Source organism: Lactuca serriola, chromosome 1 (genome assembly GCF_051521515.1).
Source record: "Lactuca serriola cultivar US96UC23 chromosome 1, Lser_US96UC23_V15, whole genome shotgun sequence".
NCBI lineage: Eukaryota > Viridiplantae > Streptophyta > Magnoliopsida > Asterales > Asteraceae > Lactuca > Lactuca serriola.
Genome location: NC_136408.1, coordinates 88680173 through 88703575, shown reverse-complemented (window position 1 = coordinate 88703575; position 23403 = coordinate 88680173). Strand labels below are relative to the sequence as shown.

The 23403-nt window shown below is 37.0% G+C and overlaps 1 protein-coding gene and 1 long non-coding RNA gene across 2 annotated transcripts; one reads left to right on the top strand and one right to left on the bottom strand.

Moving 5' to 3' along the window:
• The first annotated feature begins 13847 nt into the window (after positions 1-13847).
• Positions 13848-16581, top strand: LOC145094694 (aspartic proteinase 36-like). Its single transcript, XM_079032783.1, has 10 exons — positions 13848-14278; positions 14571-14700; positions 14767-15014; positions 15093-15320; positions 15427-15589; positions 15677-15750; positions 15889-15976; positions 16081-16156; positions 16252-16323; positions 16420-16581. The coding sequence occupies exons 1-10, from the start codon at positions 14037-14039 to the stop codon at positions 16572-16574; spliced, it is 1476 nt and encodes a 491-aa protein (XP_078888909.1). The 5' UTR covers positions 13848-14036; the 3' UTR covers positions 16575-16581.
• A 765-nt stretch (positions 16582-17346) lies between these two features.
• Positions 17347-18189, bottom strand: LOC145069924 (uncharacterized). Its single transcript, XR_013689736.1, has 2 exons — positions 17867-18189; positions 17347-17784 (listed from the first exon to the last, which is right to left on the bottom strand). It is a non-coding gene; the product is annotated as an uncharacterized LOC145069924 (long non-coding RNA).
• Between the last annotated feature and the right edge of the window lie 5214 nt (positions 18190-23403).

Sequence of the window (23403 nt, the reverse complement as noted above, 5' to 3'; positions counted from 1 at the left end):
AGATTTACACACAGTTTTTGCCTATATCATATTTTTTCAATAGGATTAGGTTGAAGTAATAAAATTTAGTAATGAAACCTTTGAGGGGTATTTTAATCATTTTAATGACTTATGTCCATGTTGTACAGGTAGTGTTTGAAGAGTGTTGCTCTAAGGAAAGGAACTAAAAGAGGACCGATTAACCTTCTTGTGATTAAGGTGAGTAGGTGTTGGCATTTTATCACTATGGGGTACATGGAAAAATGATTTTATGATAATGAAATACCAATGTTTTGATATGTGAAATGTTTTGTGTCACACCCTTAGCCAGTAGCGGAAAACGCCATATTGTGTGACGTTAGGACGTTGGATTTCAGGCCAAAGACATACATTGAGTAATACACTGGTATACTAATCAACGTTGCTATTTATTCATTAAATAAAATATGATACATAATTGTTTGAGGTACAAGTAGGTCCCAAAAGCAAAGTACAAAGGTAAAGCACATAAACACCAGACTGCATCACCGAGGTTATATCCTCCTTCATTTGGGTTGATTCTCCTTAGAATACATCTAGTTTTGAGAGGTTAACATAATGTTGGTGTGTCCACAAGTTTATGGTTATAAAGCGTTATGTGGGTATTTTAGTTATCTTGTTTATCCTAAATGCACTTCCTTGAGTTTTTGTGTACAATCACTACTTTCTTAGGTTAGTTCCTAGTAGTAGTCTAAGATGGTTAGTTTTAGTTTAACAAAGTTACGAAGAGTTCCTATAATCAAGCTATGACTGTTGATCCTGAAAACCATGAAGCTTCATCGGATGTCACAAATGTGTTTAGAAAGTTATGTTTGCTTCGACTTGCCGTCAGGTTGTAGCTAGAAACGATAGGTATGAGTGTCAATCCCGTATAGATCTACACATATCTCTCCTCCTCACATAATATTTATCCATTATAGGCTGGGAGCTAGCCAAAAATATTTTAGTGTGTTTATGAATCGTGTCACATCTAACTCTTCTTATGGGGGCCTCCCCTCGTCGGTGGTGTTGTTATTTATGTTGTATTGATACGTGTTTACTTATTATATATTATTTATCTGATACATACATATATATATATATATATACATATATATATATATATATATATATATATATATATATATATATATAATTAGTGTGTTTTGCGTAGCCGAGTATTTGGGCAGCATAACACTAGGTACTAAGCTTATCCAGAGGGTGGCTATATGTAAAATCCTGTTTCGGATCGTTCGTGATTAGGGTTTGTGGGCTGCAACCCGGACATGAGGAAGCCCCGGGGTTGCAACGAGTTGCTAGGAGCATAGGGCATCTAATCACCTTTCCGTGTATATGAGGTTCAATGGAAACAAAGTTATATCGAGGAAGCTATAGAAGTTTGAAGTTTTGGCAGGATAAGTCCCTATATTGAGAAAGTTGGTAGTTGAGTACGCTGGGCGTATGTGTGTGTACGCGTAGCATACTCATGTGTGTGACTTTTAAGTGGAACCACCTAGTACGATGGGCGTACTAGGCACAGAGTGAAAATCCTAAATGAGGGGGTGTCCCTATATAAAGAATAAGATGGCCTTATTCCTGGCCACCATCCTCAGATAACAAACCCCCTTAAACCCTTAACCTTCGTTCATAGAGCTTGTGAATGCATTTGAGAGCCTTTGAGTGTTTTTGTGTGTTCTTGGAGTGAAGAAGAAGCTTTGGAGAAGAAGGAGTGAGAGTCCAGGCCCTTGGATTTGAGAATATCTATGTTGGGAGCTTCATATAGAGGTATAAAGCTTAAAGCTTTCTCACTCTTTTAATTTGTGCATCTTAGTAGAGTATTTTAGGGTTTTGTCCCAAAAGTCGGAGACTTTATGAGATATTGAGCTCCAGAGACTATGATCAATCCCTTTAAGTGTATTTAGTGGTGTATTGTCATAAAAATCAAGACCTGGACGTTGGAATCAAACCATGCAGGAGATATGAGCATTTTGAGTTAAGAGAGTAAGATTTTTATGTGTCTGTGACCTTATCAGCCATGCAAAGTCTTGAAGTCACAATCTTTATGGAGTAAGAGCCATTAGGGAGTCCAGATCTGGGATTTGAGTTAATGTCTTAATGGGTTAAGACCAAAGGAGAAGTAAAAACAATCATGGATGTACGCTGAGCATAATTCCAGTACGCCCCGCGTACCGACCAAGTGTCCATGATGGCTAATCTAGATTCGTGAGTACGTTGAGCGTACCAAGGGAGGTATGCCCCGTATAACCTCTTTGTGGACTTTTGGGCTAAGTCTCATTTTGGGCCTTAAGTGTCGGGCCTGGAGTTTGGGATTGTGTACTAGAGATTTTGAGTAGGGAAATATTTTATATATGCCTTGTACCCTTGTTTTGGGCTTGTCGCTTGGACTTGAGAGTTGGGCCTCAGGAGAGCCCATTCATTATTGGGCCTTGGTGGGCGTAATGAGTTTTAGGTTTTTGATGGGCTAGTTAGTGGACTACCTTTAGACCTAAAGAGTGAGGATTTGGACTTAGATCTTAATTGGGTAATTGTGGATTTTGGTCCAGTGTTAGAGGCCGGTGCGGTAGCAACATCTATAGGAGCTGTTCATCATCCGAGGTGAGTCTTCTCACTATACTTTACATATAGTGGTAAACTTTGTGAGACCGGAGGGATATCATTGGTGAGATGCCAGCTGGAGTCGTAAGACTCATGGATGAGTAGAAATGATGCTTAATGGAGGATCGCGGTCTGAGTTGAGCAATCAACCGATAGATGAGACGTCACCTTATGTGATGAAAGTTGTGCTATCCCCGTTTCCTGGGAGAAGCAAAAGAGATTACGAGTTTCTGGTTTCAGAGTTTGGAGGTAAAACTCGTGGGGTAGCATAGGGTTGCAACCTTTTTCACTAGGGTATTTGAGCAGTATGTTTGCTGCGAGGTATTTCGTATACCATGAGAGAGTTATTAGTGGGACTAAGATGGAAGAGAACAACAAGGATGTGCCTTATTGAGGGAGGCATACTTTTAGCAGCAGTTCCAGGTGATTAAGAGTATTATATCGGGGTGGTGGCCCTCGTTGTCTACGTTTTGTATCGACTGTGAGGGTGAGGTCTCTTGCTTTTATGATGAATCCCACAATGGGAGGTTGTTCGATGAATCAGATATGAGGTGCGCGATAGTGCATTATTTCCAGGTTGAGAATCAGGACTAATTCGGAACAGTTGGGGTATCTGGCGGTGTGTCGGTCTGAGGCTTCGAGATGTCTAGAGGCAGTCACATTGGGAGGATTATGAGATTTTTGTTTAAGTTTCGGGATATTTGGAGTTGCTTGGTTTCCATCGGGAAGATCATTGAAATGATTACATGGTATGCTCCAAGAGTCAAGTGTGATATACGCGGTGAAACAGTATATGGAATAGATTGTTAGTATGCTAATTGGTGATGGTTCAAACCCTGAGTGGGGGAGAACTGGGTATTCTATTGAGAGGATCAATGATCCGTTCAAGTGCGGTTAGAGAACTGGTTATGGAGATCTTCCATGCGGATACATGAGACCTAAGTTATTGGTGGACGAGGTGAAGTGCAAGGCGGGATGATGTATGAGTATGTGTTTAAAAAAGGATGAGTGAATCCATGGTAGGTGGCCATTGGTCAGAGAATTTATTGTGCTAAGGATTTTTCGGGATTGAAAATGTTGAGTTCGAGGTGGTTGGGTCGCTGAGTTCAGGGTTCAATAGCTGAGATTTGCGGGTATAGGTATAGATTGTGATCTATAATCCAAGAGGGGAAACAATTGTTTTGTCAACCAATTTCAGAGTTGGTATGAGTAGTTGCATATGGGTGGTGATCAGTAGAGGGTGGAGCTTTGGATTTTCGTCAGCATGTTTTCAGTCATTGACGATTCCTTCGTGTTTCAATTTGTGAGATGGGAGTATTTTGAGGTTTTGAGTTGCGTAAGTGGAAGATCAGTGGTTGGGGAAAGACTCGTGAGATGTTGTGTTGGTGTACCGAGGTACCCGAGTACGGTGTCCTAATTTTTGGTCATGTTGACACTCAAGTTATGGGATGACGAGTGGAGTACCTAGTGACTTTTGTTCTAGTGGGAACTTGTTAGTTAATTGTCGCCGGAGTGGGACTGTCTAAGGGTGTATCTGTGCTGAGACTAGTGCCTTTCCTTCGAGGACTTGCATCAGGAATGGTGGTGCATAAGTTGGGTGGGTGTAAGCACCTATCTATGATGAGCTATGGAGCATAAGTTGGTGATCTCAGTGTAGTGATGACTTGATGATGAGATTATGGGGTGATAAGAGAGAGTAAGTGGATCTGGGTGGGAGTAATTGCTTGAGATTATCAAGAGAAACCATGGAGTGAGCCCATGGTGAGTCGGTGAGCGAGAGAGTGTTGTGAGAATACGAGGAGCCGTAGCATCCATGAGTCAGTGGGAGAGAGTGTCGCGGTACTACGCGGAGTCGTAGTACTCACTAGTCAGCGAGAGAGTGTTGTGATACAGCGTGGAGCCGTAGTATTCGCTGGTTGGCGAAAGAGTGTTGTGATACTGTGGGGAGCCATGGTACTCACTAGTCAGCGAGAGAGTGTGGTGATACTGCAGGGAGCCATAGTATTCACTGGTTAGTGAATGAGTGTTGTGATACTGTGGGGAGCCGTAGCATTCATGAGTCACTGAGAGGGTGTCGTAAGTCTGCGGGGAGCCATAGCATTCGTGAGTCAATAAAGGAGCGTCTTAAGATTACAGGGGGGGACCGTAGCACTCAGGAGTCTATAAGAGTGAATATTGTTCTGCGGGGAGCTGTGGTATTCACTAGTCAGAGAATGACGCAGAGGAGTTCTTAGGCTTGGGTAGCTTTACCACTTGAGTCTTTGGGAACCAAATTGTCGGACCAGGGGCGATACTAGGGTCTCCATGATAGTCGAGGATTGTTGTATCCTGAGTTGAGGAGGGATTATCGTGTATTGAGTTGGCAAGATGAGGTTCTGGTTTAGTATATGGGTTTCAATTTGAGAGGAACTGGGGCTTATGATTAGGGTGTCAGAGGTTTCGAGCTAGCTTGACCATTTTCTTGTGTCTGAGGTCAGAGTTTTGAGGATCATTCCTTCAGAAGAGTTGTGATAGTTGTTCAGGCGGTGGGTCCTTAGTGGGATTTGACCTTTCCGTTCCTTTTGAGTCACGACCGGGATCGATTAGAGAAACAGAGTTGGTAGAGTATTCTTAGAGTCTGTTATTCGATGAGAGATTACCATGATGATATTTTGCGAGGGTGGTCTGGCAGGGAGACATACCACTAGAGTTTTCAAGTTCTGGAGAGTAAGATCGAGAACCGCAGCGGTAGAAGGGTCTTTCCTTCTTCAGGGTCGAGAATTCCTGTTGGGTTCAGGTGCCTTTGAATTAGATTGTTGTATGATATGTGGTCCTTTTGATGGTGCTTCTCAGGTTGTTAGGTTCGATCTATGTGTTGATAAGGAGCGATTTCGAGGGAAAAAACTAATTCAAGTGGGGGAGAATTGTAACATCCTGTTTCGGATCGTCCGTGACTAGGGTTCGTGGGCTGCAACCTGGACATGAGGAAGCCTCAGGGTTGCGATGAATTGCTAGGAGCGTAGGGCATCTCTTCACCTTTCTGTGGATATGAGGTTCATTGGAAACGGAGTTATATCGAGGAAGCTATGAAAGTTTGAAGTTTTGGCAGGATAAGTCCCTATATTAAGAAAGTTGGCAGCTGAGTACGCTAGGCATACGTGTGTGTACGCTTAGCGTACTTATGTGCGTGACTTTTAAGCGGAGCCACCTAGTACGCTGGGCGTACTAGGCACAGAGTGAAAACCCTAAATGAGGGGGTGTCCCTATATAAAGAATAAGATGGCCTCATTCCTGGCGACCATCCTCAGATAAAAAACCCTCTTAAACCCTTAACCCTCGTTTATAGAGCTTGTGAGTGCATTTGAGAACCTTTGAGTGTTTTTGTGTGTTCTTGGAGTGAAGAAGAAGCTTTGGAGAAGAAGGAGTGAGAGTCCAGGCCCTTGGATTTAAGCATATCTATGTTGGGAGCTTCATATAGAGTTATAAAGCTTCAAGCTTTCTCACTCTTTTGATTTGTTCATCTTAGTAGAGTATTTTAGGGGTTTGTCCCAAAAGTTGGAGACTTTATGAGATATTGAGATCCAGAGACTATGATCAATCCCTTTAAGCATATTTAGTGGTGTAGTGTCATAAAAATCGAGACCTGGACGTTGGAATCAAACCATGCAGGAGATATGAGCATTTTGAGTTAAGAGAGTAAGATTTTTATGTGTTTGTGATCTTATCATCCATGCAAAGGCTTGAAGTCACAAGCTTTATGGAGTAAGAGCCATTAGGGAGTCCAGATCTGGGATTTGAGTTAATGTCTTAATGGTTTAAGACCAAAGTAGAAGGAAAAACAATCATGGATGTACGCTGAGCGTAATTCCAGTATGCCCCGCATACTGACTAAGTGTCCTCGATGGCCAATCTGGATTCGTGAGTACGCTGAGCGTACCAAGGGAGGTACACCCCACGTAACCTCACTGTGGACTTTTGGGCTAAGCCTTATTTTGGTCCTTAAGTGTTGGGCCTGGAGTTTAGGCTTGTGTACCAGAGATATTGAGCAGAGAAATATTATATATATGCCATGGGCCCTTATCTTGGGCTTGTCGCTTGGACTTGAGAGTTGGGCCTCGGGAGAGTCCATTCATTATTGGGCCTTGGTGGGCCCAATGAGTTTTAGGTTTTTAATGGGCTAGTTAGTGGACTACCTTTAAACCTAAAGAGTGAGGATTTGGACTTAGATCTTAATTGGGTAATTGTGGATTTTGGTCCAGTGTTAGAGGCCGGTACGGCAGCAGCATCTATAGGAGCCGTTCAACATTCGAGGCGAGTCTTCTCACTATACTTTACCTAGAGTGGTAACCTTTGTGTGACCGGAGGGTCTTATGTGCTTATATTGAGTATTGTGATATCATGCATTATGTCTTTGTGATTTATGTTGTGTATTATTCTGAGCTTAGTGAGTTAGGACCGGAGGGTCCACCCAAGTTTTAGGACCAGAGGGTCCCACTGAGACACATTGACTGGAGGGTCTTATCTGAGTATAGCCATGAGAGGCTAATGAGATATGTGTGGTGTTTTGGGGAAGTCACTAAGCTTCGTGCTTACCGTGTTATGTGATATGTGTTTCAGGTTTTTCTCAAGATTGCTGGAAGGCACCGGCTTGATTGTTCACACCAGAGAAAGAGTTATGTTTGAGGATCCTGGATTATTAATCAAACAATTATGGAGTTGCATTTTGTAAATTAAATAAATGAGATTTTTGTGAAATGTGTTATGAGAATTATGTGATTTTAAAATGAATTTTTTTTAAAAAAAAGTTATGGTGTTAGACTATAATAACGAATCGAGCATCAACGTTTCCTGGCAATTGGACATCGTACCAACTAGGGATGATCTTATCTATCATTGTGATTAATTATAACAACTAGGCATAATATTAGCTAAAAAGTTTGGTAGAGTATCTACTAGGCATAATATCATCCTATTGTCATGAGCATAATTTTCTAACTACAATTAATAATAACTATGTGAAGTTGTATTTTAAACATCTATTCTCCCCAAAATGGTTTGGAAAATGGGGCCATGAACTCATCTGTGAGTTATGAGAACGTTGCGGTAGGGTAGAACCACAAGTCAACACTTCGAGAGGCGCTATGTGCAGTGGAACGCGAATTGATGCAGAGAGAGAATAAGTGTGTGGGATGAGGAACTAATCTGTCGAAGCTTGCTATTTATAGCAAGTTTTGGAGTGCGTACCGTGCAATTGCTCGTGAACCGCAGGATGCTGCCACATGTCATTTTTTCTGTGTGCCACGTCACTCCGTATCAAGACGTATCGAATGTCATATGCGCGCATTGCACTGCGCGCGAGATCCCGTGACGGTAAAAATTCAACTTTGAAATATTGTAACTCCCGCATACGAACTTCAATCTCAATGTATCTTACATATCTGTGTAGGTCTTGTCGTTTGAAAACTTTCCTTTTGGTCATTTTGTCTAGTTTTTACTTTCAATTTTTGGCTATTTTTTATTACCATTATGATTTTATAAAAATCACAACTCTCTCGTACGGCTTCCGTCTTAGGCGTTCCTTGCCTAATAATTCATACTTTAAGTAGGACTACGATTTCCTAGTTGGTGAATTTTTCTAAAAGTCAACCATTATCCTTGTAGTTTTTATCGTTGTAACTTTTTAAGTACAGTATATATTTATTTACTATAAATGTCATATCTCACCCATATTGAGTGAGATTCTTGCAAAATTTATATTTATGGAATCGTGGTGGCTTAAGGAGTATAAATATGCTAACCTTCTCTCAGAGTGATGCGGCGTTTTGGGTACTCATTTTTTAGCCTAAAGGTTGACATAATTAAGGACGACAAATTCGAATATATTAACATATACCAGATGGTTACAAGGTTTTCCTTATTACATTTTTACGTTCTATCGTTAAATATTAACGGCGGATGTTGATGCATTTCCTGGGTTGTCACATCCTCTCATCGTTTTTTATAGAAGAGTCATTGTTCCAAAACATTATTTCAAAATTAGATTTTTCCTAAGACCCAAAGCCATAAAAACAGGAAGTTGTGCACGATCATACCTTTGCTTTCCCATGATCCTCTGAAGTACCTGAAACCATAAACTAAAACTGTAAGCACAAAGCTTAGTGAGTTTTCCCCAAAATACCACCACACTAACAGATAACATATACAAACAAGCATGTCAGGTCCAATAAACCATCAGGTTGGAATACCCCATGCCTAGTCAACCTCCGGGTCGAGTCATCCTCGGGATGGAATACCCTAGGTTGGAATGCCAGTATACAGTAGTCCAATCATCCTCGGGATGGAATACCCTTAGGCCCTATCAACCATCGGGTTGGAATGCCAATATAAAAATGGTCCAATCATCCTCGGGATGGAATACCCTTAGGCCCAATCAACCATCGGCTTGGAATGCCCCTCGGTCTGTTGACTCATGCACAAAGCAGTAAAGCCTCAACCATAACTCATAATATGTTGATTTACATAAAAAAATAAACATATAATCAGCCAACAGACAAACAGGCAGATCTACAGATCACTACCACATAACAACATCCTATAAAATAGGATACAAATCTAACAAATCACTATAGCATAACAACATACGGTAAAACAGGATATCAATCCAATGGGTAGCCTTGGTGCCTTCGACCCGAAAGTATAGTGAGGAAGACTCACCTCACAGTCTGAACCATGGCTGATGAGGTCCCAACTCCGAATCTCTGCTCTAACCGTCACCTATCCAACCAAATGACCAATTCTCAACACATTCCAAAATACCCAGAATATCCTTAAGTCAAACTTGTTCAACCCTGGTCAAGGTCATAGTCAATTGTCAACATTTCCATTAGTTGATACTTACATCGTGACTAGGCCTTGGTCACGTCGTGACAACGTTCTTGGTCCGATTCCAACTCGACTCAGTCTAACCTAGTCAACTCAGTTAAAGATTTCACATGAGTTGTCATCACGATGTGAGCACTCTTCCTCACGTCTTGAGCTTTAATGATTTTAACAGAAAACGGGGGCTCCTCGAATCTCACATCGTGAGATCTTGCATCTCAGATTGTGAGCATTGTCTATGGCTAAAGGTTACCATTTTAAGTCCTTAATCGATTAAGTCCTTGAACCCATTTCACCCAGAAGATAAAGGGGCTCCTAATGTCCATAAAAATGTTTCCTTTATGGTCATGCATGCACCATGCATGATACAACATTACAACCTCTTTCTAGGTCAAAAGTGAAGAAATGAGTTTCAATCTTTCATGCATGACTCAAATCCATACCATCTTTCATATTTGAACTATTTTATGATCTAAGGACTCTTAGAATCCATAAAGTTGCTAACTTTATGGATTTACTTCACTCAAGCATGAAATAACATGGATATGATGGACAAAACTCTAAATCTATCCATAATAAGTAATAAATTTGGAGCCTTGATACTTACAAAGGTACAAACGTAGGAAAAGATGGTGATGGTGATGATACTTTGCCCACTCCGCTACTAGAGTACTTATTTCTTCTTCTTCTCTTCTTCTTTAAGCTAGAAATGCACCAAGATCTTCATAAAATGGGTGGAAGAGGAGAGGGTAGGCTCAAAATGGTGAAAGGGAGTATAGGGTTTCTCTTAAGATGATCTAGACATGATGGAGGCTCATAAAATGCCCTACAAACATGAAACCATCCCTTATATGTTGAAAACCCTAAAACTCTGTGGGCTAGGGGTGAACAGGTCTCATGTCGTGAACCCCCAATGGTCACATCGTGATGATAGTTAAAATCAACATTTATGTTTAATCGGTTCTCACGTCGTAAGCTCCAATTGCTCACATTGTGAGCTTAGATTCCCCCCAAATGCTTGCCAACTTCAAACAATCATAACTTCTTTGTTTCAACTTCCTTTTCGGCGATCTTTATATCCATGGAAAGGTATTAAAGAGATCTACAATATCATCTAGCTATCTTGGACTAAAAACTTCTCGAACAAAAATCCATATTTCATGCAAGAACCCAACCTATGACTTTTCCCTTTCTACCCTTCGACCCAAAACACAATTCAAGGGTTAAATATCTTAACCAACCTTACCACCTTCCACAAGGACTAAACTTTTCCTCCTTAAGGCCCAAATCCTTACACAATCGAGTTCCGACCCATGGCCCATAAATGGCAGAAAACAGGATGTTACATTTTATGCAAAAATCTAACGTGTAGTTGGGGTGTTTTCAAATAAATGGGGATACTTGCTCCTCATTTGATCTTCGCGTTCCCATGTGTACTCCGGTCTTCACTAAGAGTTCCATCATACCTTGACTATGGGAATGCAACTTTGTTTAATCCTCTTGACTTCGCGATCCATGATCTCGATTGGTTCCTCGACGAAGTTATGTTTTATGTGAATCTGGATTTCGTCGAGAGGACAACTAGCGTGTCTTTAGAGAGACATTTCTTAAGGTTCAACACATGGAAAACATTGTGCATGTTTTTGAGCTCTTAGGGCAGAGCGAGTCGGTGGGCTAATGGGCCTATGTTGTCAAGGATCTCAAAAAGTCCTATGTATCTCGGGTTGAGTTTTCCCCTCTTGCCAAATCTTATAACTTCTTTCCATGGAGAGATACTCTTAGCATGACTCTATCTAAAACTTTAAATTCAGGTGGTTTTTGTTGAAAGTCAATATATTTCTTTTGATGATCACGAGCCATTCTTAATCGTTCCTTAATTTTGACGATATTCTCGGTGGTTTCATGAATAATCTCCATTCGGGTTAGTAAAGTGTTACGTGCGTGTTTATTTGGTAATTGGGTATCACCAACTTCTACCTAACATGACGGTGAATGACACTTTCTTCCCTAAAGTGATTCCAATGGTGCAACCTTTATACTCCTATGATAACTTTTTTATAGGAGAACTCAACCAATGGTAAGTGAGTATCCTAATCATCTCTAAAGTCTATTACATATGATCTGAGTATATCATCCAAAGTTTGTATGGTCCTTTCGCTTTGACCATCTGTCTACGGGTGATAGGTTGTATTCATATCGAGTTACGTTCCTAATGCCCGTTGCATTGTTTGCCAGAACCGGGATATAAATCAGCTATCTCTATCTGAGATGATGGATGTCAGTACGCAGTGTAGCCAGACTATCTCCTTGACATAAGTCTTGGCTAACTTTTCCATTTTGTTCATTTCCTTAAAGGTATTATGGATATGAGCTTATTCTATCCATACGTGTCTTCGAGTGGATCTACCCCAAATAATATTCGAAATAGCATGACCTTCGTTGGTTATGCCGATACAAGGTACTTATCTAGTTGATGCTTCAATGAATCACTCCAAACTACTTGTACTCTATGAGGCAACTAGAGACCGTATATGGCTTCGAGCTATAATTTGTCATATTTGAAGTACATGTGATTTAGCTTATGATCCTAATGAACTAGTTATCATATATTCAGATAACATTGTTGTTATTGATCAAGTAAAACATGATTATATCAAAAGGGAATACACTAAGCGCATCTTGCCAAAATTGTTCTTTACACATGAGCAACAAGCAATCCAAAAGATTAAATTGCAACATATTGGATTAGAGAAGAATCATGCAAACTTATTCACCAAGTCAACGCCAAAGTTTTCATTCCAAAAACATGTCAAAGCTATTGGACTTAGGAACCTCTCCGAGCTACCTAAATGACATTTATCATGCACCAAAGTTGTGAACAAGAATTGTATTATGATGTATGCTTATCAGGGACGGCTCAACCAGTTTCGGGGCTCTAAGCGAGTCAAAAATTGAGGCCCTTGGGTCTTTACTATATTAATGTTATAAACCCAACTCTTTTATATAGGCTTGAGACCCGTAATAATAAACCAAAAAGTTTCTAAAGTTAAACCGGAAGTAATAGATTTTCAGATTATGGATTAATGCAATACCTGAGAATACACGATAATTGAAAACTCAAATGTGAAAACTCAAGTTTGTTATTGGCCTGTTCCAACCATGAAGGCCTAACCTCGACGCCTTGATTCTATAGTATATATTCAGTAATCAAAAAAGATAAAAGAGGACATGAGAATTAACCTACAAATCAAAATAAAAATCTAAATTAGGTTTCTTATGAATCAAAATCCTTAACAAATTTTCAACTTGGTTGGTTTCCCTCTTCTTGGTTGATGCTTCAAAGCCAACCGAGCACACAATGACACACATATATATAGATTCAACACACATATTGACAATTTAACATAGATTATACACACCTGTAATGGTGATTGGTGAACTTAGGACAAGCACATAGCTGCTATATTCGGGAAAAAATTAGTACAAGATAGTGACTAATTAGGTACCTTAAATCCTCTATCAGAATGATGCCAAGAACAACTAGTAAATAGGAGGGAGAAGAAGGAGTGTGTTGATGGTCATCCTACACCAATGACCAATCTAGAGTACACTCAAAAAAGTTCTAATAACAAAAAAGGATTAAAAATTAGAATCTACAATCAGAAATATAATTATTTCATAAAAATAAACCTAAATTTATGAAGGGTTAAACAATACCAATAGAGATGGTGATGACGATCGAAATCAAGAATCAGAGAAAAACAAGAAGGCAAAACTGCAAAAGGCTACCGAGCGTTGGCTGCGTTTCAGTACTTAGTCTACCACCAAGGCATTTATCGAATCAGACAATCGAAATCTAGAATGAAAGAATGGAGAAGGGGTTGAAGAAGAAGAACACTAGAAAAAAAAAGTTGTGTTTTGTGGAAATCGATCGCGTTTTGTGGAAATTGAAGTGTCGTCGGTTCCACCGATTTTTGAAAACCGGGGCCCTTTACAATTGGAGGCCCTAAGCCCTTGCTTAATTTTTTATAATGTAAGGCCGGCCATGATGCTTATCCCCCTCTTGAGTGCATATGAGGAGGAGCATCGGACGAATGCTTGTGTTCTCTTTTAAGTTTACCTTCACAAAATTGTTTTTAACGTTTGTTTCTTTCTCACAATCTCACTAGTGATCAATGAAACCATAAGAGTATCCGGTTGGAATACTTCTTTAATTATTATATACTCTTTGGACTTTTGTTTAGAGTTTTTGTGCCAACAAATTTTATATTCTAACAAAGTTCAATGGGACACTTCATGTATACTTATTGACTTATTTCATTCGCTCAAAGACATCCAAGATAACTAAATATATTTATATTTTATTGCAGTGGAACTCGACGTAAAGAGGAAGTTCAAGAGTCTTGGGCTCTGAGTGTCACTGGGACTTGCGTCCTTCCAAGTCTCTCCGGCGTCATCCCTACCGCGCCGCCGTCGTTGGCGTCCTAGATTTGCCTTTGATTTCATTTTCATGCTCAATTGTCTCCATAGCGTGGTTAGTGAACGATAAAATCGTATTCAATATCATGGCTGTCATCGCTGTTTCTAGCTTCGTCTCCTTACTATTCGTCGCTTCAATCTCCATTTCATTGGTTGCAAGTGAGAATCGTAATTTCCGCGGTGCAGTTTTCAGCGTGAATTCCAAATTCTCAAAGAAGGATCGGTCACTTAGCGTTCTCAAAGCTCATGATAGTCTCCGTCACCTTCAAATGCTAGCCTCCGGCGTCGACCTCCCTCTAGGTGGAACCAGTCGTCCTGATGCGGTTGGGTATGTATACACTCTATCTCTGCTTTTATCGTGTATTGTATCTCCTAAGACTGTAATCATGCTTTATTCATTTCGAGTTTCCTTGATCGAATATGAAATTCGAATTTCAGAAAACGATTTTGAAGTTTATTCAGAACTAGGGCTTGTATACAGGTGTATTCTAAGTTCCATACTGATCGATAACAACAATTGATATAACTCATAAGAATCGATTTCAAAAACGAGGTCTACATTCAGTTTATGATTCACATTATACTTTCATGAATGTGATACGTAACCCTAATTGTCACAGGCTTTACTATACCAAAATCGGAATCGGAACACCACCAAATGAATACTATGTGCAAGTAGATACAGGAAGTGACATAATGTGGATCAATTGCATACAATGCCAAGGATGCCCTGAGAAAGGCTATAATGGGGTATATGATTCAATTTGATTCTAGATTTCTTCTTTCATCCTCATAGCTTCTAAACATGATTTACAGCTGGACCTTACACTCTACAATCCAAATGATTCATTTACTGGAAGACCTGTGACATGTCATGAAGAGTTTTGTGTAGACATCAATGGTGGAAAAGTTGGTGGTTGCAAAGGCAATGTATCCTGTCTGTATACAGAGACTTACGAAGATGGAAGTGACAGTATTGGTTACTTTGTCAAAGATGTTGTTCAATATGACAGTGTGTCAGGTGACTTCGAAACTAAGCTTGCAAATGGAAGTGTTGTTTTTGGGTACATGATCTTCATCTTTAATCTTTTATCATTGTTGATATTTCTTAATTCTTTTGTAATATGATTGTTTATAATCAGGTGTGGTGCTACACAATCTGGCAACCTAGGTTCTTCTTCAGAAGCACTCGATGGGATTCTTGGATTTGGAAAAGCAAATGCATCTGTAATATCACAACTTGCATCTTCAGGGAAATTAAAAAAAATGTTTGCACATTGTTTAAATGGTGATAATAATGGAGGTGGGATTTTTGCAATTGGGAATGTTGTTCAACCGAAAGTTAATTCAACTCATTTGATTCAAGATCAGTGAGTGATAATATCATAATTTGATAATTTCTATCTTTCTTTTATAAGTATTATCTATATTCTTGTTTGAAATTCAATAAAGTTTGTGGCTTTTATAAATTTATAGGCCACATTACACTGTAAATGTAATGGGAATTGAAGTTGGAAAAGAGTTTCTGAATATTTCAATGGATTCATATGGAAGAGTAGAAAAGAGAAAGGCAATAATAGATAGTGGTACAACGTTGGCATATTTACCAGAAGTGATATACAAGCAATTGGTGAATAAGGTGATGACTTAAAAGTTAAAAAATAAATTAATTCATTTTTCTTTTTTAATTATTTATATTTTTGTTGTTATCGAGTTTTTTGTTTAGATAGTTGGAGGAAAGTTTGATATGAGGTTAAGTATTCTTCACGACCAGTATACGTGCTTTAAATTCTCTGGAAGGTAGTGTTTTTTGAAACTTTCTAACAAGTTAAGGGTCTTTTTTGTAAATATTGAGGCTTTTACATAACCTTTGTTTTGTATTAAAGCGATAAAATAGTATTAATAATAATAATAATAATTTTGTTTGATATATTGTAGTGTTGATGATGGATTTCCTGAGGTCACATTTTATTTTGAAAATTCACTTTCTTTGAAGGTTTATCCTCATGATTATTTATTTAACTATGTAAGTATCTTCTATCTTTTAACCCATTTATGCCTTGATATATTATTTTTATTATCATTAAGCTTTTTTATAAAACGAATTAATAAGTAGCAATATGTTTGTAGGAAGATTTCTTGTGTTTTGGGTGGCAAAACCATGGAATGGATTCCATTAGTTCAAGAGACATAATTATATTAGGAGGTAAATACTTTATTATTATTATTATTATTATTATTATTATTATTATTACATTAATAAAAATTACAACCATATTTATTTATTATTTTATTTTTCAGATTTGGTACTCTCGAATAAGCTGGTTTTGTATGATCTTGAAAACCAAAAAATTGGATGGATCGAATATAACTGTGAGTCTTATGTTTTTGAATATTCTTATTCTATCACTACTGAAATTTATTATTTATTTATGATTTATTATTTATTATTTTTATTTATTGTTTTAGGCTCTACAAATATCACACTGAAAGATGAAATCACTGGATTGGTACATTTGGTTGGTTCTCATAATATATCATGTTCATGTAATTTTAATGTTCATAGGGCTATGGTATTATTAATCTTGTTATTAATTGCTCTATTAAACCTTATGATACAATAAATTTTCATCTAATTAATCCAAATAGGAATACATGATTAATGAAATTATATAATGGTAAAAGTATTATGATCGATCGAAAGTTTATAACTATTCAACAAAACTTAAACTTTAGTGGTTAAACCTCACAATTTTTTTTTTGAGATATTTAAATGATACAAAATTATTTGTTGATTACTAAAATGAAATTATTTTAAATGTATTGTCCCTTCAGTAATTATCATGTGATCGTCAAATCGTTAGTCTAACATAGATTTTGATAAGTTTTTAGTGAAAAAACTTAAATTGAAAAATCTCATTTTTATCTCCAATGCGTTTCGATTTGCTTATTTACAAGATCTACAATATATTATCTTTTTATAATTAGTTAAAACCTATAAGACCCCGTCTAAACATTGAAAAAGTCTTTACCAAGACTTTGTTAATTAACAAACTCCTTAAAAAAACTTTGGTTTGGAAAACTCTGGAAATAGTTTTTAAATTTCGAAGAACTTTTTTGTTTGAAAAATACTTTTAAAAAAACTCTAGAAAAGCTCATATTGTTGATGCTTTAGATCATAACAATAGGAATCTTTGAATGTTTTTTTTAAACAAAACAGTTCTTGAAAATTGGAAAAGCTATTGTAGTAGCTTTTTCAAACCAAAGTTAGTTGAAGAACTTGTTAATTAACAAGAATAAACAACTTATACACCAACAATAAAATAATAATAAAAAAAAAAAACTACAACTAAAATTGATCTAAAAAAATAAATAAATTGAAAAAATCTCATAGCGTGGAGAAATAAAATGAACTTTTTTCATTTGAAATAATGATTTAAACATCTGGAAAAAAGGATTAAGTAGATGGAACAAATCTTTTATGACATTTTCTCAAAATACTTGACATACATCGAACAACTCTTAATTACTCACATTGATAATACCAAGTGGAAGGCTTCAATGCATACATGGTATGAGAGTATTTAAAAGACATCTCTTCAAGAGGCTCCAATGGTGAACCATTGTTAAGAACACAATCGTTTCGACCCAACACTCTGAAAATCATAGGGTTCACTAGACCTTGTGAAAAGTTTCCACATTCTACATGAACATCAATCACCGGGCACGTCGGGCAGGTGTTTTTGACCTCAACAGTGTACGTGGGTGGCTTCTTGAACCCGGTTTGGGTTTGCTTTACACTCGGACCATTTCTTTCACACCTTTCTCCATTCCCTGCACATTTACATTTCTCTCCTTAGTTGCAAAATTCAGAGAGAGAGAGAGAGAGAGAGAGAGAGAGAGAGAGAGAGAGGACCGATGTGAAGTAGAAGGATAAGTGAGAGAGAAGTCCAAAAGATGAGCTTGGAGAATTCTAGATTGCTTGACATCTCGAGTGTAAATAGAAAGATTTTTTATGACGAAAGTATTTGTACACACTCTCGTTAAAATAACCCAATAATATATGAAAGACAAAAGGGTAAAAGAAAACGAATAGGTTAATTAGTAAACCATTAAGTTCAACAAAAAACGACAAGTATTTTTTTTTTAAAAGATATGTAGTAATATTTCTTCGGTAGATTAAAAACGACAAGTAAATTTTTTTTTAAATTATAAAGTTGAGCTGCAAATGATAGAAGAAAAAAAAAAAAAAAAAAAAAAAACAGAAACTGAAAATAAAATTTTGTAAAGATTTTTGTGTCTATAAAAAGATGAGATAGCATACGACAAGAGTAATTGGAAGATTGTTATTTGGAGGGATACGATGGGGAAGAATCAGCTCTGCCACCTCTGCATGTCTCTGATATAAGGTTTAATAAAAAAAATGTCAAATAATGGGTTAAAATGTTAAATATCTTGTGCAAATTTCAGAAAAATCTTATGTTTTTTAATTTTAATTTGAAATATAATTACATTATTTTTTTTCTTTAAAGTTTTTACATTTTTAGCATTTTTTTAAGAAAGTCATTGATGATATGTTGTAAAGTTACAAGTCATTAACATGTTACATTAATGTGATTTAATATATCTAAGTCTGTAAATGAACCAAACGTTTAGCAGATTGTCCGTGAACCGTTCGTAGAAAGTTCGTTTATTTAATAAATTAGTTTATAACCCGTGGGAACCGCGGTTTTAAAACTAATTAAATTTTCTTAGTAAAAAATTAAAATTATTAATCAATGATTTTAATTAAATTGTGAATTCAGAGATATTTTTTTTAGTTATATAAAATTATAATCGTTGATTTAAATAAATATGTGACCTTATAATCCGTTCGTTTATGTTCGTTTAACATGTTCACGAATATAAACGAACGAACATGAGCAGTGTAATTTATTAAACGGACAAATATGAACAAAAAAACTCATTTGTTTATATGTTCATTTTTGTTCGTTTGTTTGACTAACTTTAAACGGACGAAAACAAAGCATTTCGGTGATAACCTAATTTTAATTTTTAATCCATAATAATATTGTAATATAATAAACTTATCTCGCTAAAAGAAAATTTCAACAAGACGGAAAGCAAACGGGCAACAATCTGCACCGCTACCATTTTCTATTGCTAGAAAACCAAATGTATCAAAAGAAAATGGTACAAACACGCGTTGATTATCAATACAAGCTTTTTTGTGTTTGGCAATTTTACTTAAGGTTGCTTTTATAGCAATTTTCCCTACAGTGAAACTCTCACTCCTCAAGCCCACTAGGGGGAACTCCTGTTAAATCCACATAAACATGCTTGCTTCCTATCTACCCAAAACCAAAATATATGTCGGTTTAAATGTTGATCTTCATTCCAACGAATTAGTTAAGAAATTCACAGGTGCTTCTTTCTTTGTCGAAACTTCGGCCCTCCTGAATATATCAAAAAGAACATCACTAACCATATCATATTGAACTTAATACCTAGGAGCTCTTGACAATGTACACCATGGTCTCCAACAGAGTATAAGCAAGCTTTACAATAAACTAGGCATATCTCATCAACAAGAAATAAGGGATCATAAGGTGATATTTAAGGATATTCTAATACTTCACGGGCGACATATGTTAGCTAAGACCATCTATACGAATAGTAAGAAGAAAATATTGGGTGGTGCTTTTAGACACTCAAAAACTGCATTTTGTCTAACTGGCATATCATGGTCTATTTCCATGCCTTCAACAATTTGCTAAAAATGGTACTAACCAATGTATGTTGAGCTTTGAGGGGGTGGTGTCCTTATTAGAAAATTTGTTGAGGTTGAAACTTGCGATCATATCATGAAGGCAAGCCAAGATGAAACCATAGTCAGAATCCATACCACATATGCAAGCGTCTCGTAGTATGTGGTCTTGTAACACCTAAGATTGGGCCATAGAGGCCACAAAACTAGGAGGAAGCCTCTATAGTAGAGTATAACCCCAAGCCACCAAACCAAATAGGTAAAGAAACAAGTTGCCACTACATGTCTCCGAATAAGGGACCTTTACAAACCACTAAGTACACAGGTTGACACATTCATAATGGTTTTGAATTTGGTAAAACTATATATATATATATATATATATATATATATATGTGTGTGTGTGTGTGTGTGTGTATGTGTGTGTGTGTATGTGTATGTGTAATCATTTAAAGTACAACATTGGATTTTAAACATAATAATACCTTGATTCCTTTGATTCTCATGCTCTTATTAATATGTATAAGAATGGTGTGTGATTATAACTTCTTAAAATCAGGTTGTTCGAGGTCTAAATTAGGGAGCAGTGATTGAAAGACCATCACGAGCCATGTTGTGTTGTTCCATTTGCAATATGCTTTAGACGATATTGAATGTTGGCAAGCTTTAGTTGATGAAAGTTGTTGATGTGCTAAATTCACATGTCAGTCCACGAATAAGGAGCATAACCATATGTTGTTCATGATTATGTTATCAATGTCATCAAATTTTCAACAATATCTTTAAGGTAACTACAAATAGGCATCAATGAAGCAGGAGCATAGCCATATAGGTGCAAGAGTGGGCCCACCCCACACAAATTGAGGTTATATATATATATATATATATATATATATATATATATATATATATATATATATATATATATATATATATATATATATAGCATGGGCCAAGTTCATTTAGGTTGGGCTAAGCTTGCATGGATAGTCCATAGAGTTTTTAACCCATGGATCTTATGGAAATGAAAGGTCATGGGTATTAGGGTTTACATGGATGTAACCCTAATCCTCCATACTATATAAAGAGGTATTTGGCACATGAAATGACACTAGTGTGTGAGTAAACAAGAGTGGGCCAATTTCTAGTGTGCTTACTATTCTCTCAAGTTTCCAAGGGGTTTTTGGTGATTTGTGATTCCACTTGAGGCTTCCACACTATTGGGGCTAAGCTCTTAAAGTTCAAGACTTCAAGCCACATCAAAAGGTATGTTACCTAACAAGGCTTTTGTAGTATAGTTTCTTCTTATTATGCTAGTTAGGATAAAACCTTGGAATATTGAATATTTGCATGTATAATAGAGAAAAGATAGATCCAAGTTTTATAGGGTTGCATGTACACCATAGGAGTGTTAGAATGCTCAAAACCATCAGTGGTATCAGAGCCTAGGCTTGTTTTCATTTATACTTGATGTAAATTGTTGAAAAAATCGATTTTCTGCTGTTCTGGACAGTGGACTCGTCGAGTCCATGCATAAATTCATCCAACTCGTCGAGTTGGTTCATGCACTCGATGAGTTGGACCCCCAGACAACATATCTTCGAATTTTAAGGCTAGAATTGGTCTAGAATCATTACCTTGAACTGTTTTGGACTTATAAAACCTTATTTTGATGTGGTAATGATTATGGTAAACCAATATCAAGGTTATTATCAAAATTTCAAGTTTATGTAATTCTTGAAATTGTTGATATGATTGTTCATACACTTATGAGTTTTGGTAGATCATAGGAATTATTTGAAAATTGTTGTTAGTTAATTCTTGATCTAAATGTGTTTTAATGGAGTCCATAATTTGTCCTCAAGTTATGGATTACCAAAAGTCATTTCTTTTAAAGATCCATTAAAAACCATAGGTTACATAATTGAAGTGTCTTTTTCTCATAAATAGTTTTATGGACTCCATAATTTGTCTTCACGTTATGGATGTTCAAGAGTCTCTTCATTAAAATTGTTAAAACCATAATTAAACTCATAGGTTATGAAACTCAAAAGCTTTTGAATAGTTAAAAACTTGCCCTCAAGTTTTGGAATTTGTAAAGTCTCACACACACTTTAATTCTAAACCCTAGAGTTTTAAAAGTTAAAATTCAACCCTTATACTTTATAGTATTATAAGTTAATTATATATATATATATATATATATATATATATATATATATATATATATGTATAAGATCAAGTCAGTGTTACCGTTAGTAGGCCTCATTCACGAAGCCGGTCTGTAAGGGGGTATAAGGTTGTTGCTTATAAAATGACAGCTTAATGGGTGTCTACTCTCACCCACCGCTTCCTTGACTGGTGGAGCGTGTGTGGTTAACCGGCACACTAACCTGGATTTACTTTAAAAAAATGTGAATTTGGTTCTAACCCATGAAATTACACTTTTCACTTTGCTTAAGTCGTTGGTGGAGCGTGTGTAGTTAACCGACACACTAACCTGGATTTAACAAGGTAGGCAAAGGGTAACTTAATGTTTATCATAGGATCGGTGGAGCATGTGTGGTTAACCGACACATCAATTAAGTGATAAATATTAAGGGTACCAAGTATATTTGCATGGTTATTCACACCTTGTTTTGTGATCCTCGGCATCCCAATCACAACACTTGAGAGGGCACAATCGAGATTGAAACATGACATTGAAAAGTTCAATGAATCTCAAAAGATCTAGGAGTTTCAAATCCAATTAAAACATAATAAATTATTTCATTTTTCATGGTGGAAATTGGTGAATCGTCATTTGCCTACCTTCAAATATTATATAGCTTGGATTACAACATCCATCTTCCAAGTTATAAAATATTGTGTTGGGTCCTAGCCTTAATATTTCATATTGGGTGTTATATTAAGGACTTTAAATCAACTAACTTGAATTTCTACCAGTGTAGATGTTTGCTTCAAACAACTACGATCTTCCCAAATCTCATGGAAATCATACTCCTCCACATCCTCCAATTATTCTCCCTAACCCACAAGTTCAAGGTTACTCAGGCCCTATTGGCAAGCAAGGTCTATGTATGCTCATATCTTGGAGATGAAGTCACATATTGACAAGCCGGGAGAGTTGGGTGTCAAATTCTTGAGGAAGTTAGATGTTGACTAAGTTCTTCAATCACTTCCTAGGTCACATAGTGAGTTCTTTAAAGACTACTATGTAACAGACTATGACATGACCCTTAATGATCATATCTATTTGCTTGGTGCTGCTGAATCAACAATGATTTGGAGCACTGGTAAAGAAAATTTGATTAGAAGATCAACTTCCCAAACTACCATGGACATTGACAATGGTAACATTGGACATCCAGACAAGCTTTCTCTTCCCAATGGAAAGGGATCGGCCATAGTCAACTCGGTTGACCAAATGGTAAAGAGAAAGGCTAAGTCTAAGATAGTCCTGTGTACCATTCCCAAAGGGTCCATATGTTTCTATTGCCAAAGGAAGGGGCATTGGTTGTGAAGCCTCCCTAACTACCTGAAAGATTGTAGAGAAGGTCAAGTCAAAAAGTTTGATTATGCTTCAGTTAAGTCCACTATCAAACTCTCTTAAGTTCCTATTTGAAGATTCTTAATACATTTTGATGTATGGCAGGATCAAGCAAAAGGAAGGAAACTTAAAGGAA